The 20,321-nt window shown below is 38.4% G+C and overlaps 1 protein-coding gene across 1 annotated transcript in view; it reads left to right on the top strand.

The window, feature by feature from the left end:
- Positions 1-20,321, top strand: part of LOC140945888 (endothelin-converting enzyme homolog) — a 37,779-nt gene that overhangs the window by 6,185 nt on the left and 11,273 nt on the right. The window contains exons 3-12 of the mRNA XM_073394954.1: positions 6,074-6,331; positions 8,334-8,399; positions 8,522-8,635; positions 8,741-8,830; positions 8,929-9,062; positions 9,552-9,774; positions 11,780-11,878; positions 13,034-13,111; positions 15,467-15,570; positions 19,883-19,941. Of these exons, the coding sequence (XP_073251055.1) occupies positions 6,074-6,331; positions 8,334-8,399; positions 8,522-8,635; positions 8,741-8,830; positions 8,929-9,062; positions 9,552-9,774; positions 11,780-11,878; positions 13,034-13,111; positions 15,467-15,570; positions 19,883-19,941 (1,225 nt within the window). The remainder of the gene's footprint in view (positions 1-6,073; positions 6,332-8,333; positions 8,400-8,521; positions 8,636-8,740; positions 8,831-8,928; positions 9,063-9,551; positions 9,775-11,779; positions 11,879-13,033; positions 13,112-15,466; positions 15,571-19,882; positions 19,942-20,321) is intronic.

Raw genomic sequence — 20,321 nt, 5'->3', positions numbered from 1 at the left:
TTGAAAACTTACTTTAGAAATCTCAGAATCGTTTTTAGGAGCCAATGTCTGTAATTTTCGAGAATTGGTTGACAGTCGTGAATTTTTGAATTTCTTCATATTTTGCTCAAATAATCTCTATAGTACACTAATTTCAAAAATCACGTTAAAACTTGTAACAGCTTTTTATCTTTTCAGGAATCAGGCAAAGTTTGAAAAACTCTAAATCGGCGCTCTTTCGAGTATGAAATTAGCGAAAATTGAGCATTTTCTTCGCGCTCGTACATAAAAACGGAATAATATCTCTAGATGAAATCAAGTCATAAAACAGACACACATTTTTACTCTATAATTCAGCAGTTAACTTTAAATAAACCGTTTAAATGTGACTGTACCGGCCGCAAGAAGAATCACGGTTTAAGCACTTTCAAAAATGGCAAATTTGACCTAACTTCACCATCGTAAAAACCCAGTTGGTACACGGAATTTCAATATGAAACAGGAACTGTATTGAAGCATATCCTTTGCTGTTGTTTGTGTTAAAATATTTCTGGCGGCATTCCAAATGCACACCCTCGAGAGACCAAAACCTGAAGGGTATTTTGACACCAGGAAAGCGCGTGCAACAAGCAAGTTTCAACGCTTGGAATATTAATCCTTGGCAATACTTCGACATTTAAACCCTAGTCAGAGTTGTAACGGTTTCAGATTATATTTCGGCGTTTCTGTTCGGTTTAACATGATTCCTTTCAACTGATTTTTGCGATAAACCATAATGAAGAGACGAATACGCAGTTCAAATCACAGTAAGCAGAGGGGAATATTTAAGAAATACTCGCTTGCTATAGTTTTAATCGTATTGAAACCTTAATATCAGAAAAGTTATTTACTTACCTGAATTTAAATGCTAGACGGGGTCACAGTACCGCTAACTAAATTCTGCATCACGGCAAATCGAAGTTAAGTTTGTATATGTTTTCAATCTGTCAACACGAGGGAAGATGACATTCTGGAAGTGCGTGACGCGTAACGCGCCGAAAAAGAAATTCCTGGTATAAGTGTTTTACCGTGCAAGTCTTTGTTGTATGTTCGTTTTGCATCTCGCACATATTCAAACTTGGTTTGTGGCGCCTGTGGCCCCAGTAATGCTGAACGTATTGCGATCATAGAAAAGACGTCGTGAGTCACTTGGTATCAGGGCGGATAAAGGTAGGGCGGTGAAACGAGCGCGTCCGAGCAAAAAGGTGTGATGCAGTGGACTGGGACTCTGCTTAGAAATGTCGCTTGTTTTCGACTTCGGTCAGTCCTTCGGTCACTGCCGCTGTCACTGAATTATGGCAGCTTGATTTGTTTTCTTGCACTTCTTCCTCGTTCCTTTATGCTGGTACGCTGTCTCCGAGAGGCAAATGTTGCTATTTTTTGCGGGAGGTTTAGTTGGAGTAGACAAACATCTCTTTCAAAGGGTTTCTTTTATTATACTTCCATGACTCTACCACTGAATTATATTTTCATTCTGCTACTCGCCAATGTCGACGTTATTCCAAAACAAAAACAACTAATTATTGTCTAAAACACGAAGGAAAATGTCATCCATGTCATCCATGGCAAAACTAAAAGACAGCAGATCGTGTTTCATAACTAGATGACGTGTATTTTGCTGAATGCGTGCAGCTCGTGCAAGGTGAAATTATGCTAATTTCAATCACCATCATCCTTCTTTTTAATTTTGAAGAAAACATCTCATACGTCTTTCTTTTTCTTCGAAACTTCAAAATTAGTTTCCCCTCAGTTTTCACTGTTTACCTTGTTTTGTTTTAGAGAGAAAAACGGAGGAAAAACCTTACAACTAACCTCAATAAATTTTGTTTACATGCGGTTGCCGGATTTGTAACGCATTGCGCGAATCGCCATGGCGCGTTGCACCCGAGAAGCAAAGTTTGAAGAAGTACAACGCCACTATATCAATATATATCAATCTAATTTTTTGTTATGTTATACAAAATTTATCCCCCTTTAACATATGTAAAAATTGAGGTTAAGAAGTGTTAAGCTTTTGCAAACGAAACGGCCAAAAACGATTACGTGATATTTAGTGGAAGGAGGAGGTATTCAACACTTTCAAATTAAACTCAAATTTTGGCATTATACGACCAACAAGTTTAACTTATAGACGTACAGACACAAACATATGAAACTGTTTATTGATAATATTATGAAACGAATTTATCTATTTAACATTGTACCCTGAAATTACAGAAAGAAAATAGGATTTCCGGTTCGCAAAAAGAAAAATTTCGCCGGCCTTCAAGCGCACCGGAAGCGCGGAAAGAGCGCTCGTGCCAGTCCTACTCCGCATCACACATTAAATGAAGAGCGGAGCGCTCGTTTCACCGCCCAACCTTTATCCGCCCTGCTTGGTATGCTCCTGACTTGTTAGTCACGTGAGTATGTAGGGCAATAACCAAACATCGACCCTACCATGCTAATGATAAAAGTAAGGTTTTCTGCATTTACGTTAGTTGATCTTTGTTTGATCCACAAATTGACGCATGAAAATAAGAGTTTTTCCTCACCACCTCTAAATGTTTGGTTCCGGGTAGTGGTGCAACAAATCACGTGGTACCGTTCTAGATCAACCTACTGGCTGCTCATAGAGGGTCCATAAAGGCACATTGATTGATGACTGCGTATGGTCTGAACTGAAAATGATACCTTTTAGACTCCTCTTTCGTTTCGAAAACAGACGAGCACGCGAGCGAAGGGAGCGGGCGAGAAAGCCCCTTGCTCTACTGGTCAATAAATCCCCCGCGGCTTTTATTTTCATACGCAAAATCGACGATCTCCAAAGAGAAAATAGATCGACGATCTCTAATGAAAAAGTAGAGGGTCTGTGAACAGGCTACGAAGGTGCTTGCTATTATTTTAGTGAACTTTACAAGAGGTCTCAGGTGATTATGCTAACGTCATCAAAAGTCTACTTTAGGGAAGGAGGAGGAGATGGGTGGGTTGGTTGGCATTGGGTTCTCCTTTAGGATCAACCCTACACATACAAAAATTCATATCTTTATCACTACATTTAGAGCTAACAGACTTTGTTTGATCCACAAAATTGGCGCATAAAATCAAAAGTTTTTCCTCACCACCGCTAAATGTTTGGTTCCTGGTGGCGGAGAACAAAGCACGTTGTACCGTTTCAGAACAGCCTACTGGCCATGCTGGCTGCTCATTTAAAAGGGGTCCGTAAAGGCACATTAATTGATGACTCTGTGCGGCCTGAAGAAAATTATATACGCAGACGTTTCCTGTACGACGAAGGTGCTGCCTTTACACTTCTTTTTCTTTTCGAAAATGGCCACGGACTTCTCTCCTCGCTCCTCCCCGCTAGGCGGTCGTTTTTGCCTGAGAGATACCACCACGAAGGAGTTTTAGCACACAAGTCACTGCAGGTGCAGACCTAGGAAAAGGGCATTCTCCATCTGAAATTTTAAATCGAAATGAAAGGCTGTTTTCAGCCTTTTATCTCTTTTCTCCGCAACGTATTTGGTTAAAAGATAGTAAGTAAATGGCTAAGGCACTTAAAAGCATTTTTTTCATTTTCGCGACGGATTTTGACGTTATGAAAAAGAACTTGTCAGTGAATTGGTTTATTTTCTAGCCTGCGAACAAGTGCCGGGGGGATGGTGGCGGATAGAGCCAGGTGACTACACCTTTTTTCAGGCGGGAGCTAGCAGTACGTACATTCTGGTCTACCCCATACTGTGTAGACTGGCCTTTAAGGGCCTCTGTTCGGGGGGCGAGGGAGCAGTACAATTCGTCAACAGCAGGTTGAGGTCTCGCCAGAAGATGCCCTTGCTGCAGAGGAGCAAAGCAATACTACTTTCAGTAATTTAAACATGTTAAATACTTGTATTTCGCACATCAAATGTGTCCATTGTCCATTTTCGATTTGTGGTTTTTCAGGAATGTTCTTTTGCGGAGCATTGGCCATTCGTTTTCATTTCCCTGCTCTACCCTCATGTTGCATGTGGCGTACGTGTGTACCTAAATCCCTCAATTCATACTGAGGTAATCGATCAAGAAGTCTATACGCTAAGCGGGGTTAAGATTAGTTTATTACAAGCAAAGGCGCAGAAGGCTAAGTGCAAATAAAAAAAATTAGTGTGAAAAGTTTTGCAGACTCGGCTTACTCTATTTGTTTTCTTTCTCTATTTGAGTTTCGGCTGGTGACATCCTAAAATCAAGTTTAGTTCCACATGTTTTGGGAATATAAATATAACAGTTGCGTGACCAGACTCAAATTACACACGGGCTTTCATCACGCATCACAGCGTTTAGTCTGAGGCTAAACGACAGAAGATTTCAGTAAACTGCGGCCACTTGCGGTTGAAACGACTGTGGTAAGTAATTCTTAGAGATCTGCAATCCTATTTAGAGCTAGCACGCCGTTTCTAGCGGCTTTATTTTAGGTGCCGAAACACGAAGTTAATATTTACACTCCATGAGAACTTAACAGCGTTGTCTTTTTCAGCTACTTGCGTGCAATCAAATGCAGTGTTAATCTACTTAGTTCTTTTTTATAATCATCAAATTGAAAAGCGTTTCTCAAAAGATTTTTAGAGCTTCCCGTAATGTGCCCCTTGTGAAAGAAGCTAAGTTAGCAAAAACTTTTGTGTGCCTACACTCGCGGCTAGCTTGTTTTCAGCGTTCCAACGTGCGAAACTACGCTGCACGTTTCGGTGTCTCAGCGACGCACTGTTGTAATGCCGCCAAAAAATTTTTAACACAAGAAACGGCAAAGAATATGCTTTAAAATAGTGTTTGTTTCATGTTGAGATTCCATGTATCAGTTGTTTTTTTCGATGGTGAAGTTAGGTCAAATTTGCCATTTTTGAAAAGAGCCGAAATCGTGTTTCTTCTTGCGGCCAACATAGTCACATTTAAACAGCTTATCTAAAGATAATTGCAGAATTATAAAGTACAAGTCTGTGTTTTCCTTGTGACTTGATTTTATTTAGAGATGTCATCCCATTTTTATGTACGAGCGCGAAGAAAATGCTTAATTTTCGCAAATTTCATACTCGAAAGAGCGCCGATTTGGCGTTTTTCAAACTTTGCCCGATTCAGGAAAAAATAAAAAGCCGTTACAAGTTTTAATGTGATTTTTGAAATAAGTGTACTATAGAGATTATGTGGACAAAATATGAAGAAATTCAAAAATTCACGACTGTCAACCGATTCTCGGAAATTACAGACATTGGCTCTTAGGTACATGTTCTGATGGAAGAAAAATATCATTACACAAAGTAATAGACTCGAAACCCAGCCGTTAAAAGATAAATTTGATGCTTTTCATTTCTTTCAGTTCGTTCGGAGAAATAGAATAGTATTGCATTTTCTCGTACTATAAGAACTATCGTATTTTACTTCATTGTTGAATATACTGTAACTCTAATTTCACTGGGGTTATAGTTTGAGAATGAACGTCCTCTCGTTGGCTGTCGGGTTCTGACTGTGTCATCGGAAAAAATAGAACGTTATTAACTGAGCAACATGTAGACTTACCACAATACGACTGCGAGAGCCGGAAACGGGCTTTCTGAGAAAGTCTATAAATCATCTTGCAACAAACGGAATTCAAATTCAACGTCGTCCATTTTTCACGCCCGTTCTCGATGCGTATCTGTGCATGCGCGTGCATGGATTTACCACTGGGCAAAGAAATTTGTTTTAAAAAATCAGGACTGAGCCGCAGGGTCCCCGCGGACTGTGGCTGTAGGCCCTGCTTTTACCAAACAATTTCATTCCGGTTATATTTATTTTAAAAGCTACAAAACAGTGAAGATACTGCTGAAACTTCGCGCTTGATAAAAAAAGAACGTGGCTCTGTCAAACCCATCTCCCTAATTAAACTCGTTTCCCCATAGTAGTTCACTGAACGTACAAACTTCCCACTTTAGTGACATTCATTAGCAAACGCAATTTAAAAGTAAACCTTCGCACGCACTTGCTGATCCTTGATTACTGCTTTTTGGGGTGAAAACATTTATTTCTAAAATAATTGGTTAGTTTATGAAAGAAAGTTTTTTTTTTTCAGGAAGAAGCGGTGTGGAAGGCGTTAACTTATTATGATTCCTGCATGGACAAGGACGAGGTTGAGAGATTGAAAGCAAAACCTCTTGAAAGACTTATCCAAGAATACGGTTCATGGAGCATTACTGACAAACGTTGGCGGGAAGAGAACTGGAACCTAATAAGTAATCTTGCCAAGGTCCACAAATATTTGGCTTTACCAGTTTTCTTTGAAACTACAGTAGCAATCGATAATAGAAACAGTTCCCAGTACGCTATAACGGTAAGATAGCTGATTACCAGGCAATAACTAGTATCCGCCGGTTAATGCCCCTGGCTAAACGTCAGACTTGTAACATTTTACCTTTCCTAGAAAAAATTCCTATTTGACATTAACCACGGAAGAAAGAAATAATTTCCAGGTTCTGAGAGAGTGGGCTTGGTGATCGAGACGAAAGTGGCCTTCAATTCACTTTTGCAACTTTCATCAAAACGTATTGAATAATAGTCAACAGATAATCGATCTTCTAAAGATTAGTCAATTATGATTGTTATAAGCTTTTATGAAAATGAAGAAATGATCGTCGCAGTGAACGCAATTTATGCAACTGCGTAAAGAAGCCTGAAAAAAATTCAGGACTTCAACGGGGTTTGAACCCGTGACCTCGAGATTACCGGTGCGATGCTGTGCGATTCAAACCCCATTGAAGTGCTGAATTTTTTCAGGCTTCTTTACGCAATTGCATAAATTGCGTTCACTGCGACGATCATTTCTTCATTTTCATTTCATTTCCGCAGTTCATATATGATTTATTTCATTTATCATTAACAATAATTTTTTTATTCTGCTGAGGCGTTAATTGCCAACGAGCCATCCGAGCGAAGACGCTCGGATGGCGAGGCGGCAGCAGAATAGAGCCGCGCAAGACTGGGCAATAGGCAGAAAAATTCTCGATCGAGCTGAAAAAAGTGTAACCCAATGTAATGTAGATTCCCCTGAGACCAAGTGGTCAGTTGTGAACCTATCAAAAGGCAGTACCTGGCGCACGGGCTCAAGTTGAATAACAAACAAAATTTCACACACTTCCCGCCGTCGCGACTTCCTGTGTTTCTTTACCTAAATTTTTTCGTTAAACCCGGCCACCGCAGTCAAGAGACATGAGCACTTGATATATTCTATTAATTTTAGGGGCCATAATGTTAAATTTTAACGAAGAGAAGTTTGTAAAACAGCAAAAGTGTTCTATGTGCAGCAAGCAATATTCTCACCACTAAAAAGGATCAGATTACACGAGGAGATAAGGAAAGCTTGACACGAAGAATGCAGTCGCTTCTGTTGGAAAATCTGGTGTTGGGGAAAAAATCTAACCAGCAAACAAAAACAATGAGAACAAAAACGAATTACAAGCCTAAAGCAATCGACAAAGGAAAAGAAAACAACGCCATTTTTTTCGAAACGTGGCCGAGTTCAGTATAAAAATAATGAACTAAAATTAAATACCGACGTGCCGTACATCGCTTGTCCTTGGAAACATTTCAGATGGCCTAGCGAATCATTTTAAGTTTCAATCCGATAACAAAAAGACTCGGGAAATTTGAAAGGAGGTGTAAATGATTAAACTGTGCAAATATTTATCGACAATGTGAAACCGAACCGACAGTAGATTTGTAGCTGGACTTAATAATATTCCCGATCGCTTCCTCTGCAAAGCTGACTTTATTCTTTCAAGGCACTTCACAATTTTACATAGCAGGTTTGTAAAGCCACCATACTGAATCTGAGAACTTTTCAAGAAAATAATCCTTGCAACAGGAAGGGACCAAGAAACGGTCAAATGGGGAAAAAAGGAATTTTATTCCTAAGCAAAATAAGCATGATTTGCTCGTTGGCACTCTATCGATAGGTATACCTAGTTCTAGCCATCACTTAGTAAAATGTCATGTAATATATATGACTAACAGCAGATAAACTGAAGACTTCATATACTATAAAAGTGCTCAATGGTGAAAACAGAGCTGTGAATATAATATAGATTACTGGAGTAGGACTAATTCAAACACACACATATATATGTCTTATGTATTCGTGTGCATTGACTAAAAACATGTTTCAGTGTAATTTATGCAAAGTAACTGTAAGTGCTAACTTGAATTCAACATTGGCTTGTATACAATGTCCGTTTAAAAGTTAATATTTTCAACGCAAAATAGGACAGCACACAGTTACGAGTTAAGTTTATAAAAAGCTTTATTGATAGTTTGTTCTTTCATGGTTGGACTTTCAGATGAGAGAATCTCGCACATCGTTATCACAGAGGGAGCACTTAACAGACGACAAACAAAGTCTTCGGGTAAGAGTGAGCAATAGTATAGATACCTGATAACTCAGTCATGGCTCTTAAACCCCCTCATGTTTTAGTTTTGCTAACCGGTTTTAAAAGAGTAAAACCGGAAATGCTTTTTTTTCTTCTAGTTTCGAGAAGCGTACATGAATCTTATGAAAAACCTGACAAGGAAGCTTGGCTCAATAAACGGCTCTGAGGATGATCTCCTGAAAATGTTTGAATTTGAAAAAGAATTGGCAAAGGTACACTTTATATTGCCAATAAATTTGTACTTCATGTATTTATTTAGCGTATCAATTTCAATATATAAGTTTGAATTTGTCATTATTTTTTTACCCTTGTTTTAGATAACAACCCCGCCATTTAGACGGCTAACATTTGAACAAGCTTATAAGAAACTCACGGTGTTTAAGATACAAACGTACACCGGAGAATTCGTGAGTATCTTCACAGTACAAATTCGTGATTTTATTTCCAGATTTATCAGCAAATCTAGGGGTGGATGTTCTGCTTACAATTTTGTCTTAAATACTAGTTCAACTGGACTGAATACTTAAGAGTAATGATGGAAGAGAATTCTTATAAAGTTGACGATCAATCAGAAGTTGTTGTGTATTCATTGGGATATCTTAAAAAGCTGATGAAACTGCTGAGGAGAACCCCTAAAAGGTAATTACAAGTCAAATGCTGAATGCTACAGTTCAGGCCACACAGCCTGAATGAGATGTGGGAGATACATGTACAATCCCGGACATAAGTCCTTGAGACAATAGTACAATGCCTGCCTGTAGATATCTGCTTGACATCATGATTACAAAAAGCAGTGCTAGTGTTGCATGCGGTGTTCCCCGTACACGTCCCCTACCATACAACGTTAAAACGTACGATTGGATATGTAGGGCGGAAAGGAGATAGAAATGTTATACTTACGGCATTTTACTCTGTCTTGCACTCACTCATAACTCTCTCCGTTACAGAGAACAATATCTGAAGTCTACTTATAGAAACATCTACACTCTCTCTCAGTTAGTCTTGAAGTTTGCAAGAACTAAAGAGTTCTACACCAAAAGAACATCTTCGCGTTGTTCTTCTTTTTTGGATTAGGTCCAAATAACTTCGCTAATTCAACTCTATATGTCTATTTGTTTTCTGAATTAGGACTGTTGCCAATTACCTGATGTGGCGAGTCGTAAAGCAAAAATTCCTACACCTGAGTAGCGACTTTACCGAGCTGTTAAAATTTTATTACCACGAGGCATTCAATTACTGGAGGGCGAGTGACCAACACCAGCTTTGCCTGCTTGGAACCTCACTCAAATTTGGAATACCCCTCTCAAAGGTTTTCCTTGATTTAAAATTTTTCGGGACTAGCAGAAAAATGGTGAGAACAATATAACATAAAGTTAATGTTTAAGTATTTGAATGTATTTATTTAAAATTTATTTTTTAGAAGCCAGGGGATCGGATTTAAGGTGTTGAACCTTTAAACTGATAAGGGATTATCGTATGACCCGTTGAGCTCGAAATAAGCCTTTCCACGTTTTTTTTTTTTCAACTTTTTACACTGACAAGTTAGGGAAAAGTCCATCAAAACCACTGGAAAGAGCGCCTTTAGATTAGAAAATTGACAAGTTTGAAAGTGATTCGTTGAAAACTAACAAAGAGCTACCGAAATTTTACAGACGTTTGAGTGGTGAGGGAAGTTACAAATAATGTCTGTAAAATTTCGCAACTTTGTGGAGCTATATCTTCGCTCGCTTAAGATGTATCACTTTCAAACTTGGTAAACTTACCAATTTTAAGAATCTCTTTCCAGTGGTGTCAACGAATATTTCCTAACTGGTCTATGTTAAAAGTTGAGAAAAACGTGGATGGGTCTATTTCGTTGAAAAACCATACGGCCCTGCTAGAAAAGCGTACTTATAGACGCGGGCTCGCTCCGTTAGAAAAATTAAAAAACACGACGGTCATATGATAAAACGCTTATTATTGGCTGAGTTAGGTCGCGCTGGACGAGAAAATATTTGTCTCTCGGTCAGGACGCACGGATCTCGAGCCAAATATTTTCCCATCCGGCCAACCACTCAGTCAATAAGTACATATTATGTGTTGATTCCTCGTCAATCTTTTCTCTTCTACCTAACGAACAGGTAGAACAGGTAGAGAGGAATGGGACTGCTTCCCGCCACTTTTACCACAAAACAATGAAGCATGTTCCGACCCTTTTGATGGATGAAAATATGCTCAATTATTCATCGTGATTGATGGAGTGTCCTTTATTGTTCATCTTTATTCATTCAAAATATTTCGTCGTTTCGGATTGACTCCAATCTCCCGACTTATTCTTCACAACCAACTGGTGCTCACCATTTTTGGAAAATGCCAGCAATATGCTATTGATTCAATGGTATATTTGCTTGGAAACGAGGTTGATCGATGGTATTTTGCCTGGAAACTAGGCTACTTGTGCAATAGCGAACTAAAAAAAGCCGTTCATGGTTACCAAAGGCGAAATAGCCAAATTTCTGACTATACCTGAGTAAAAGAAATGCAAGAATACGCAAAACATATTGTGCGATTGATGTTATCTACTTTTTGAGGATTATCCGCGAGAAAAAACATATGTTTATTCCTGAAACTGTGCCAAAATTTTGAAGAAGAAAGTCTGCGAGGAGGTAAGCTTGTAGAATAAGAGAAAATGATGCTTAGAAATATTTTGAATAAATAGCAAAACAGTTATCTAAGTCGGATTTCGTATGATGTAAGAATTATGATGATCTCGGAGGCTGTTATCCTCGATCTGCATAATTCTTCACATTATACTCACCTCATTCGCCAATTGTTATTTATAAGATAACTGTTTTTCAAAGACAAACTGTTCAATTTGTGTATCCTCTTTGAAGAGATTCTTCTAATCTAAGAGTCGTTTAGAGTCGTAGTTTTTAAGGTGGCTGGACACAGTTTGGCAGTTTGTGAATATGTCATTTGCAAATCATGGCAAGAGAAAGGTTGCAGCTCACAAGCTGAAACTTGGCAAGTGAAAAATACACCGATGAAAAATTTTGATTGACAGGTAAAATGTGGCATTTTCGTAGTCTCTATGGCAACATGAATGATTGAATACAACCTTAAAATTTCACTTTTGCTCAGTTTACATAAAAATCGCTCATTAGCTTTTCCTACAAACTTGCACATAGCTTACTATAATTAATCATTACCAATTGAAACTTATTTGACCAAATTTTAACCGACGGGTTTTTAGATAATCAATAATGTAATTGTACTGTAATTATTAATTTTTTTTTTTCCAACAGACCACTTGAATCTAAATACTCTATTACGTTCTCTGTTGATACCTGGTAAAACTTTGTTGCTTCAATATGCAGGCAATAGATATTATTGGAAATATTCGAGCTGCCTTTATCGACACCCTTGAGAAACAAGACTGGATGGACAACAAGACAAAGGAAGCAGCAAAACAAAAGGTACACAACGGAGATATAAAGTATTTACTGAAAAGGGGAACTCTTCGGAAACCCCACTATAGCCTGTATGCGATCACATGAAAACTAGCACATGACGGACGAGCAATACAATCGCGACTCAATTGACCAATCAGGGCAATAACCAGAAAGTTTAATACCATTAACTGATGTAAGAGAACTCAATGTGACTTTGAAGGCTACCTTACAAGTTGTCGAAACCAGTCAGTCAACATAAGCAACAGTCCCATTCATCCGGACGATCACGGACATTCATTTTTGTTTAAGTTTAGAGTGGGCCATTTAGGGATACTCTCTATGGTTAACAATTACATAACTTTAGACTAGAAATCATACATTGTTATAGGAAATTAACGCTCCACGAAATTAAGGTATTAGCAATTAACGCGAATTTAATGGAAAACGACTTTGGAATAAAGAAATTTAACGCGAAAGAGGGGGTAACAATTGAGAATAAAGGAAATTAACGCGATTTTCACAAAAAAACAAAACAAAATTTCAAAAAAAACAGGAACAAAGTTAAACATATAATCCGAAATGAAAACTTCGTTTTTTGATACTTTCCCTAAACGTAGTGTGCGAAAGGGTTTAGACGAAGAAATCTGGCCACCTCGAGGGTTCTTCGCAGTTTTACTGACACTGGCGGATCTCCACCCTGATAAAAATATTCCTCTTTCTTTGGTGACGAGACTTTGAGGCCAAAATAATTGAAATTAAGGTCGCAGAAATTAACGTTAACACAAATTAACGCCACTCAAGGTACTCTTAAGTAAACACAGATAAAGTTTAATTATTTTTGCCATTTCTGGGATGGGAAGGGGGGAGGGGAAGGGGGACTGTAGTCGCATATACTATCGGTAGTATTTACCAAGTCAGTGGATAGCAATTTTCGTTCGTTCTGATTTGCTCCCCTTACTCGGACTATCCTACCTTGGTTATTATTCTCTTTTTATGGACAGGAGTCAGAATGGCTCCACGTTTCGGGACAGTAGCACTAGTACAATGTACCAGCAAAACTTTCTATCAGGCAGTTTCAACGCCAAGTAGCGGTCACTATTAAACTGAAACTACTATATGAAACTCGCACTGAAACTCCCGGTCAGCTATGCTTATTTAACAAACCAAACTCTTTTGCAGGCGGAATCTATTATTGAAAATATTGGATATCCTGATTATATCATGGACGAAAAATACTTGGCAGACCAATACAAAGATGTATGTAACATTGTTTGTTTACTTCATATCAGCAACTTACCACCGCTTATGTCCAAGATCGATCTTGTAAGCAAAAATTTGCTAGCAAATTGTTTTCGCAATTTTAGCAAAAAAGATTTAAAGAAAACTGCTATCAGAAAAGTATAGAAGAAATAGCGAATGTCGCAAAAATCCAAAAGTAAGAAGCCTTTTTCTTGCTATGTGAAAAGATTGAGTAACAAATATGGCAAAAATAGCATGAATAAAAAATTTTCAAACAGAAAAGAGAAGAGAAAGAGAGAAATTTTACGAAGAGAAAAGGCCAAGAAGGGCTTCGTGAATTCCTCAAATTTCGCAAAATCGCAAAAGTAACAAGAATTTTTTTTCCTATGTGAAAAGATTGAGCAACAAATAAGGCTAAAATAGCAAGAATAACAAATTTCACAAAATTCTACACTTAGAAAGAGAAAAGGTCAAGAAGGGCTTCGAGATGTCCGCAAATTTCGCAAAAATCGCAAAAGTAACAAGAAATTTTCATCCTATGTGAAAAGGTTGAGCAACAAATAAGGCAAAAATAGCTAGAACAACAAATTTCACAAAATTCTGCACTTGGAAAGAGAAAAGGTCGAGAAGGGCCAACCTCGTTCCCAGGGTTCTCTCTAGGGCGGGTAGGAGAGAACCCTGGGAACGAGGTTGGAGAAGGGCTTCAGTAAGTCCGCAAATTTCGCAAAGATCGCAAAAGTAACAAGAATTTTCATGCTATGTGAAAAGATTGAGCAACAAATATGGCAAAAATAGCAAGAATAACAAATTTCACAATATTCTACACTTAGTAAGGGAAAAGGGCAAGGAGAGCCTCGAAATATGGCAAAATGCCACAAATTGGCTAGAGTAACAAGAATAGGCAAGAATTGTTGAAGGTAAGAAAGGGGCCAAGAACACCCGCGCATCACTGTTTTTCCCTAATACTGATGGTTATCTTAACTGGGATACGTTCTTGTCCAGTAATTTTGTAATGCGTTCCATTTTGGCGAAAATGAAATCATCAGTTACAAACGTGACACTAGTTATAATTACTTACAGTAGCAAAATACTGTAATATTAATCTGTGTATGCTTCGTTCTTCCATCAACATACAGCTACAATGCATAGAAAAGAGTGTCTCCCAGAGAAGGGGGCAAATTTTAAGCAGTAAAAGGGGGTGGTAGCAGAACTTTTCGTGGCCTAGAACCCACCATAAGAATCGTTCCAAAATATCAAGAATAGCACATTGGGGGAAAGAAATCGGGCATTATACGTGAATGTTGCTGTGCAATACCAAAGGTTTTTTAAACAGGGATTGCCAGTGATTTGGTAATCCTTCCCTTTTATTTTAAATAACAATTGACCGAATTGTATTTGCGGACATTTCGGGGTCCTTCTTGCCTTCTTTTTTTTAAGTCTTGATTCTTGTTACATTCGTTATTTTTGCGATATTTGTCACGGGTGTTTTTGGCTAGCAAGAAAAATCCTTGTTACTTTTGCGATTTTTGCGATATTTGCGGACATGTCGGGGTCCTTCTTGCCTTCTTTTTTTTAAGTCTTGATTCTTGTTACATTTGTTATTTTTGCAATTTTTGCGATATTTGTAAGTGATTTTCTGACATAATTTTTTCTCGATTATTTGTTGTGCGAAAAATTGCGAAAAAAAGTTGCTAGCAAATTTTTGCTAACAAGATCGATCCTAGACATACCTGGCAACTTACATGTTTTACTAAATTTCTGGTTCTGAGTTGTAGCCTGTGTGAAAAGGTAGTTTCGGGAGCAAAATAATTCTTAGTCACTGGTGTAGAGGGAACTTGTCTAGATGTTACTCTAAAATTATAAAAGCAAAAATATTCGTACCAGCTATGCAGTCAATCGAAAGGTCGAGTAACAGTTGGTATTTAACGCCTAGAAATTTGAACATAAAACAGGATTTCTTGTGTTTGTGGCAGGGGTCAGAACCTATTCAACTGTAAGGGGAACTTTTATTGTTCTTCTTGGCGAATACATGAAATTTTTCCTGAGGAAACTTAACTCTTTCCTGGAAAGATCGGTTTCACGAACGAAAATGCATCCTCGCCTGTGAGCAAGAGCAATTAACCTAGAACGAACAGAATAGCTTGTTGTAAACGCGGGTATCAGAGGAAAAAGAAGTCAGCTGCGGCAGGCAGGCAAGTGGCGCCACACACAGTTAAAACACAATCTACATCTGAAGGCAGGCCAAATTCAGAGCAATTTGCTCTTAGCCGGAACCCAAAATTCATCTTAACTCAGCTTAGGATTTTAACAGGGTTGTCAATTCATGGTTGTTTCAAATACATGCTTGTTGCCTATATTTTCTTTGCTTTTAAGGTGGAAATAGATCCAAGAACATTCTTTGACAATGACGTCTCCACAATAAAAAACAGAAACCTAAGGACTCTTGCAAAGGCTGGAACTAAGGTGGACAAGTCTGAGTAAGGCGCTTTGTCAGATCTTTACTATCGATGTATGCTTCCATAACAAACTATGTACCTTTAAGTTATTTACGTTCCTTCTAACTGGCTTACCTCCTTCTTATTGGCTTTAGAACAGATGAAACTTACATTTTGATGGGAAATTTCTTGGATGACATTTTGTGATAAAAATTAGCAATAAAAGGTCGAAAAAAGTCACGACGTTTCACCTCTCCGAGGTTATTTTCAAGTGCGAGTAAAACAAAAATGTATAAATACATAGTTTAAAAGGTAAGAATGCCATGCACAATAAAATTCGATAAAATATGTCAATGATAAGTGATAAAATATTCATAAGATTGAAAAAAAAAAACATAAGACAATGAAGTAAAAATAAGGCTAATTGAAACCGATCTACACCAATAATTTTGCTCGTATGGAATCGCACTATTTGTTTAGTATTGGTTTCACTTCTTTGATAAAAAACATTTCAAAAATAAGGCAATCAAGTTTGCTCTGGAGCTTTAATTCCTTAAAATTTTAAATTTCGCGCGATGACATTTGGGCACATATTGTGCTGATCCCTCAGGTGGTTTTGATTGTAGTTCCGTTGTGTTCTTCAATTCGCTGGTGAAGGTGACAGCACGTGTAGCCGACATAACCTGTATCACACAGGTTACACTGAAAATGATACACAACGCATTGTAACAGAGAGAAGTCGTTACGTCATGTTGCCATGGTAGCAAAATTTTTGGATGACAACAAACCGAAAATTCACTTAAATTAAGAATTTGTTCATGCTTAGCGTGCGTATATCGAGTTATGGATGCACGCGGGAAGTTTGGAGAGCACGAAAGATGCGTAAGAGTTGCACGAGGCGATAGCCGAGTGCAACTCTAACTTCTTGAGTGATCTCCAAACTTCCCAAGTGCATCCATAACTCGATATACGCACAGCTAAAAACATGAGCAAATTCTTTTATAACATAGCTGACAATAATGCTTGCTTTTTGATTAACTGCAAAATTCTCGTAACGCGCGACGCAATAACAAACGGTTCTATTGGCTGATTATGAACACGCCACAATCGTCTACTTTGAATGAAAATATTCTTTCTGTAAACGTGAGAAAGAAAGTTTGCTTCTTTATTCGTTAACGATCAATGGAAACTAAGCCGAAACAAAGGTAAAAGAGTCTTAAAGTTCACCTAAAGTTAAAATCCTCCGTGACATGTTCGTGAGAAGTCGTGGAGTATAGTTTGGATTTGCTGAAAAGATGTTTACGTTTTGCTCAGCGAAATCCAGAAAAGATGTTTTTAGCGAAGACGACTGTCATCCTTCTTTAAACTTATATTCATTTACGAACATTGGCTGGTCATTACGGCTTCTTGAGAAGACCTGGCAGCAGCTGTTTTTGTGAGTAATAAATTTATGTCTCCTTGTGTAATTTGTGTTGTTATTGCGAGAGAAATTTTCCTGCTTCAGTCGGATTGTCCGGAGATAACAAAGTGCATAACAAATTTAAAAACAACAATTAAAACGGAAATTTTGCCTTTAAATGTTGTCGATGACCAGTTGGTGTCTGTTCTGTTCCTAGTGAATGTCTTTCGGCCAAAATTTGCTGCAGCTGGTCTTCGACAAATTTGCAAAACGCGCAACTTGCGAGTTTTTTTTAATTCGGCTTTATTTTTGCTGCTTGTTCGATCAGGACCTAAAAGGTCAATGCCGATAGAAAAATTGGCAGTTCTTCGCTCGTTTCTTCCATATTTTAAAGAGAAGGAAAAGTTCACTGCAGCTTATAAGACGACAACTTTGCAGCCAGGTAAAAAAAATGCTTACGTCATGTTATTTACGCACGGGCGTGCGTAAATGAAGATTTTGTTCATAGTTGTGTTCACTTTCACCGTAAAGCGGGCGCGTGAAATTAGAAAGTTTCATGTCGCAGTTGTGCAACGATGGCTAAAAAATGTGCAAAAAAAAAAGTGATGCACGTGCAGTTGTTGTTTTACTAATATAAACTTATTTCTCATTATAACTTATTTATTACTTTTCTGCCATTTTCGTTGCCGTCGCCGTCGTTGTTGCCTAAGGTTCCTTTTGTTATGATCCAAAAATTTTGCTACCATGGTAACCTGACGTCACACTTTTCCTCTTTATTGTTGATTCACAAACGGGGTGGTATGTCTTCCTTCACCTCGATTTCGTCCTTGATCTTTCGACTTGTGTATACAGGGCTGATAGTTGCATTGATCTTACGACTGAGGTCTGCAAGTTATCTGCGTACTGCGTCAGCAGATTTCTGATTCTTGAAAGGCAATACGATTCTGATCGGGGCTTCATTCTTGTCAAGAAGTTGTTGTCGTGTTTGTGCTTCCTCAGATACTTTTGAAGCAATCAATTAGCGGATGGTGGATTGTACGAGTTTGTACTGGTAGCGGTTGTTTTCAGTTTCTAGCTGTTTCTTGACGTTACACATGCATGAATTCGTTAACCATGAGAGGTCCAAGTGGCGAGCCTTAGCAATACTAGTCTGCTACACAGCCGTTTTTAGTGTCGTCACGCAACGCTTCTCCCCACTAACGGCTGCTGAAAACCGAACCACATTCCTTTCCCGCGATTAGCCAATTAGAATTTAGCTCCCATTTTCTGGAAGGTGTTCGCGCCACGTTTGCGGTATGGTGACTCCTCCAATCACAGCTTTGCTTTTATCGTTGCCCCATGTGTGAATGACAGAACAATCAAAATCGTCGCATGAAAACAAGCAATCAACTAGAGTAGTGTTGTCGTAGTCGAGTCCTTTCAAAATTTTTGAGATAAGAAGCAACAGGAAGCAAGTCGAGCAAATATGATGCACAACATGGATATGCTTATAAAGTTGCCGGGTATAGTTTCGGGAAATCGCTTATCGATAATTTATAAGATTGCTTTTGTTTGAATCAGTACCTCTGGGAGTTTAGTCTACATTCACATGTACAGCAACACAATAGGGCCATTTATACGAGGAAAAATAAGACGCGTCTTAAATAAGACGCGAACTGTGCCATTTATACGAACATGTCTTATCTAATAAGACGCGTCTTAGCTAAGCCGCGTCTTATTTTAGACGAAATGTGCCGTTTATACGGAAAGTTCGCGTCCTTTTTTTTCCTCGTATAAATGGCCCTATTGAGCACATCCAGCACATGAAATTCATCATACATATGCACGTTAAAAAGAACTAACCGATCCTGGTAAGAATCTTGTAGGCCTCTCAAACCTTTTTTTTTTTACTTGGAATTTTGTTAACCGCTTAAAACAAACTTTTCTGCAAACAACCTTTTCGTTCCTTGCAGACACAGACCTCATCAAAATTCAGCGACGATTGATTGATTTGTCGAAAACTGAGAAGCGTGTTCGCTCTTAGCGCCCGGCGGCTCACTTATTGTCAAGTTTCTTTTACATGATTGGTTTGTTCCTTAGACCACAAACACAAAGGGAAAGGAATGTGGTTCGGTTTTCAGCAGCCGTTAGTGGGGAGAAGCGTTGCGTGACGACACTAAAAACGGCTGTGTAGCAGACTATAGCAACACCGTCCACCTGTTCATAGAGGTTTCCTTCAAACTGGAAAAAGCTCATTTTTAGTGGCAGTTCTCAACAGCTCTATCAAATCTGACTTCGTGATGTTGAGATTGTGTTCTTTGTTGAACCAACCGTACATTTTGTACGTTAAAGTAGAGAAAATTACGTTTTGAAATGGGAACACATGATTTGAGAAATGGTAAAGGTGCAACGTGCAACCATCGAGTTACGGCTGCACGCGGGAGGTTGCCATTAAGGCACGAAAGAAGCGTAAGAGTTGTTCGAGGCTAACTCTAACTTATTGAATGCTAAGCAAACCTCCCAAGTGCATCCATAACTCTATGGTTGCACGCTGGACGTTTACCATTTCTTAATTTGACTAAATGGCATTCCTCTCGTACCTATGTTATGTACCTTCAAACGAATTCTGGGGAATAGGTAAGCGACTTTACTAGCTTTTGTGGTGAATTAACTTCTTAATATATTTGAATGGAATTGTATCATTAGAGGACATTTCATAGCCTCGCTGAGAAACGAAATTTCTCTTCGAATGTTGAAAAATAGCGCTCAGTTGTGAAACATTTTTCAACACTCGCTGAAGATAAATTTCGAAGCTGCACGCGGCCATGTAATTCTCCCATATTTTTCGCTGCGAAAGGTGCGATTTATCATGTAACCATAGCAAAGGCAATATTTTCACGCGTGAAGATAACATGTTCTTTTCACGTGCGAAAGCTCACCTGGTTAATAGATGAAAAAGAATTTCTTTTATTTCAGATGGCCTTTCCCTCCGACAATGCTAAACGCATTTTATTCATACAATCAAAACAAAATGGGTAAGAACTCTTTCACACTGTAAAATCAACTTAAATTTGCTCTCGTTTGTTTGTTTTTGTTTTTTTGAAGATGTCTTTTAGCGATGATATCAAACCGGCGAGCCGTTTATCGTTTATTTTTCCGGGTTATCCTTTGGTGCAACAAGGACAAAGTTTCACTGCGTCTACAAAATTAACAGCCTGTTTTGGCTAGGCTAGCTCATCCAACCTTGTACCTGACAACTAAAGTACAATTATGCCGTCGCTAAACGTGGCTATTTGCTTCTAGGAAATACATCAAAGGAGGCTAGCGGCGATTGTTATCCAAAGAAGGGCGGGGTAAATTTACCCTTTCCTACCCGTTCTAGCCTTCTTTTACATTATTAAAAGAAAAAACATTT

The sequence above is a fragment of the Porites lutea genome, chromosome 1, assembly GCF_958299795.1.
Source record: "Porites lutea chromosome 1, jaPorLute2.1, whole genome shotgun sequence".
In the NCBI taxonomy this organism is placed as follows: domain Eukaryota; kingdom Metazoa; phylum Cnidaria; class Anthozoa; order Scleractinia; family Poritidae; genus Porites; species Porites lutea.
The sequence above is the reverse complement of the archived record's forward strand: the minus strand, read 5'-3'. Positions and strand labels throughout refer to the sequence as shown.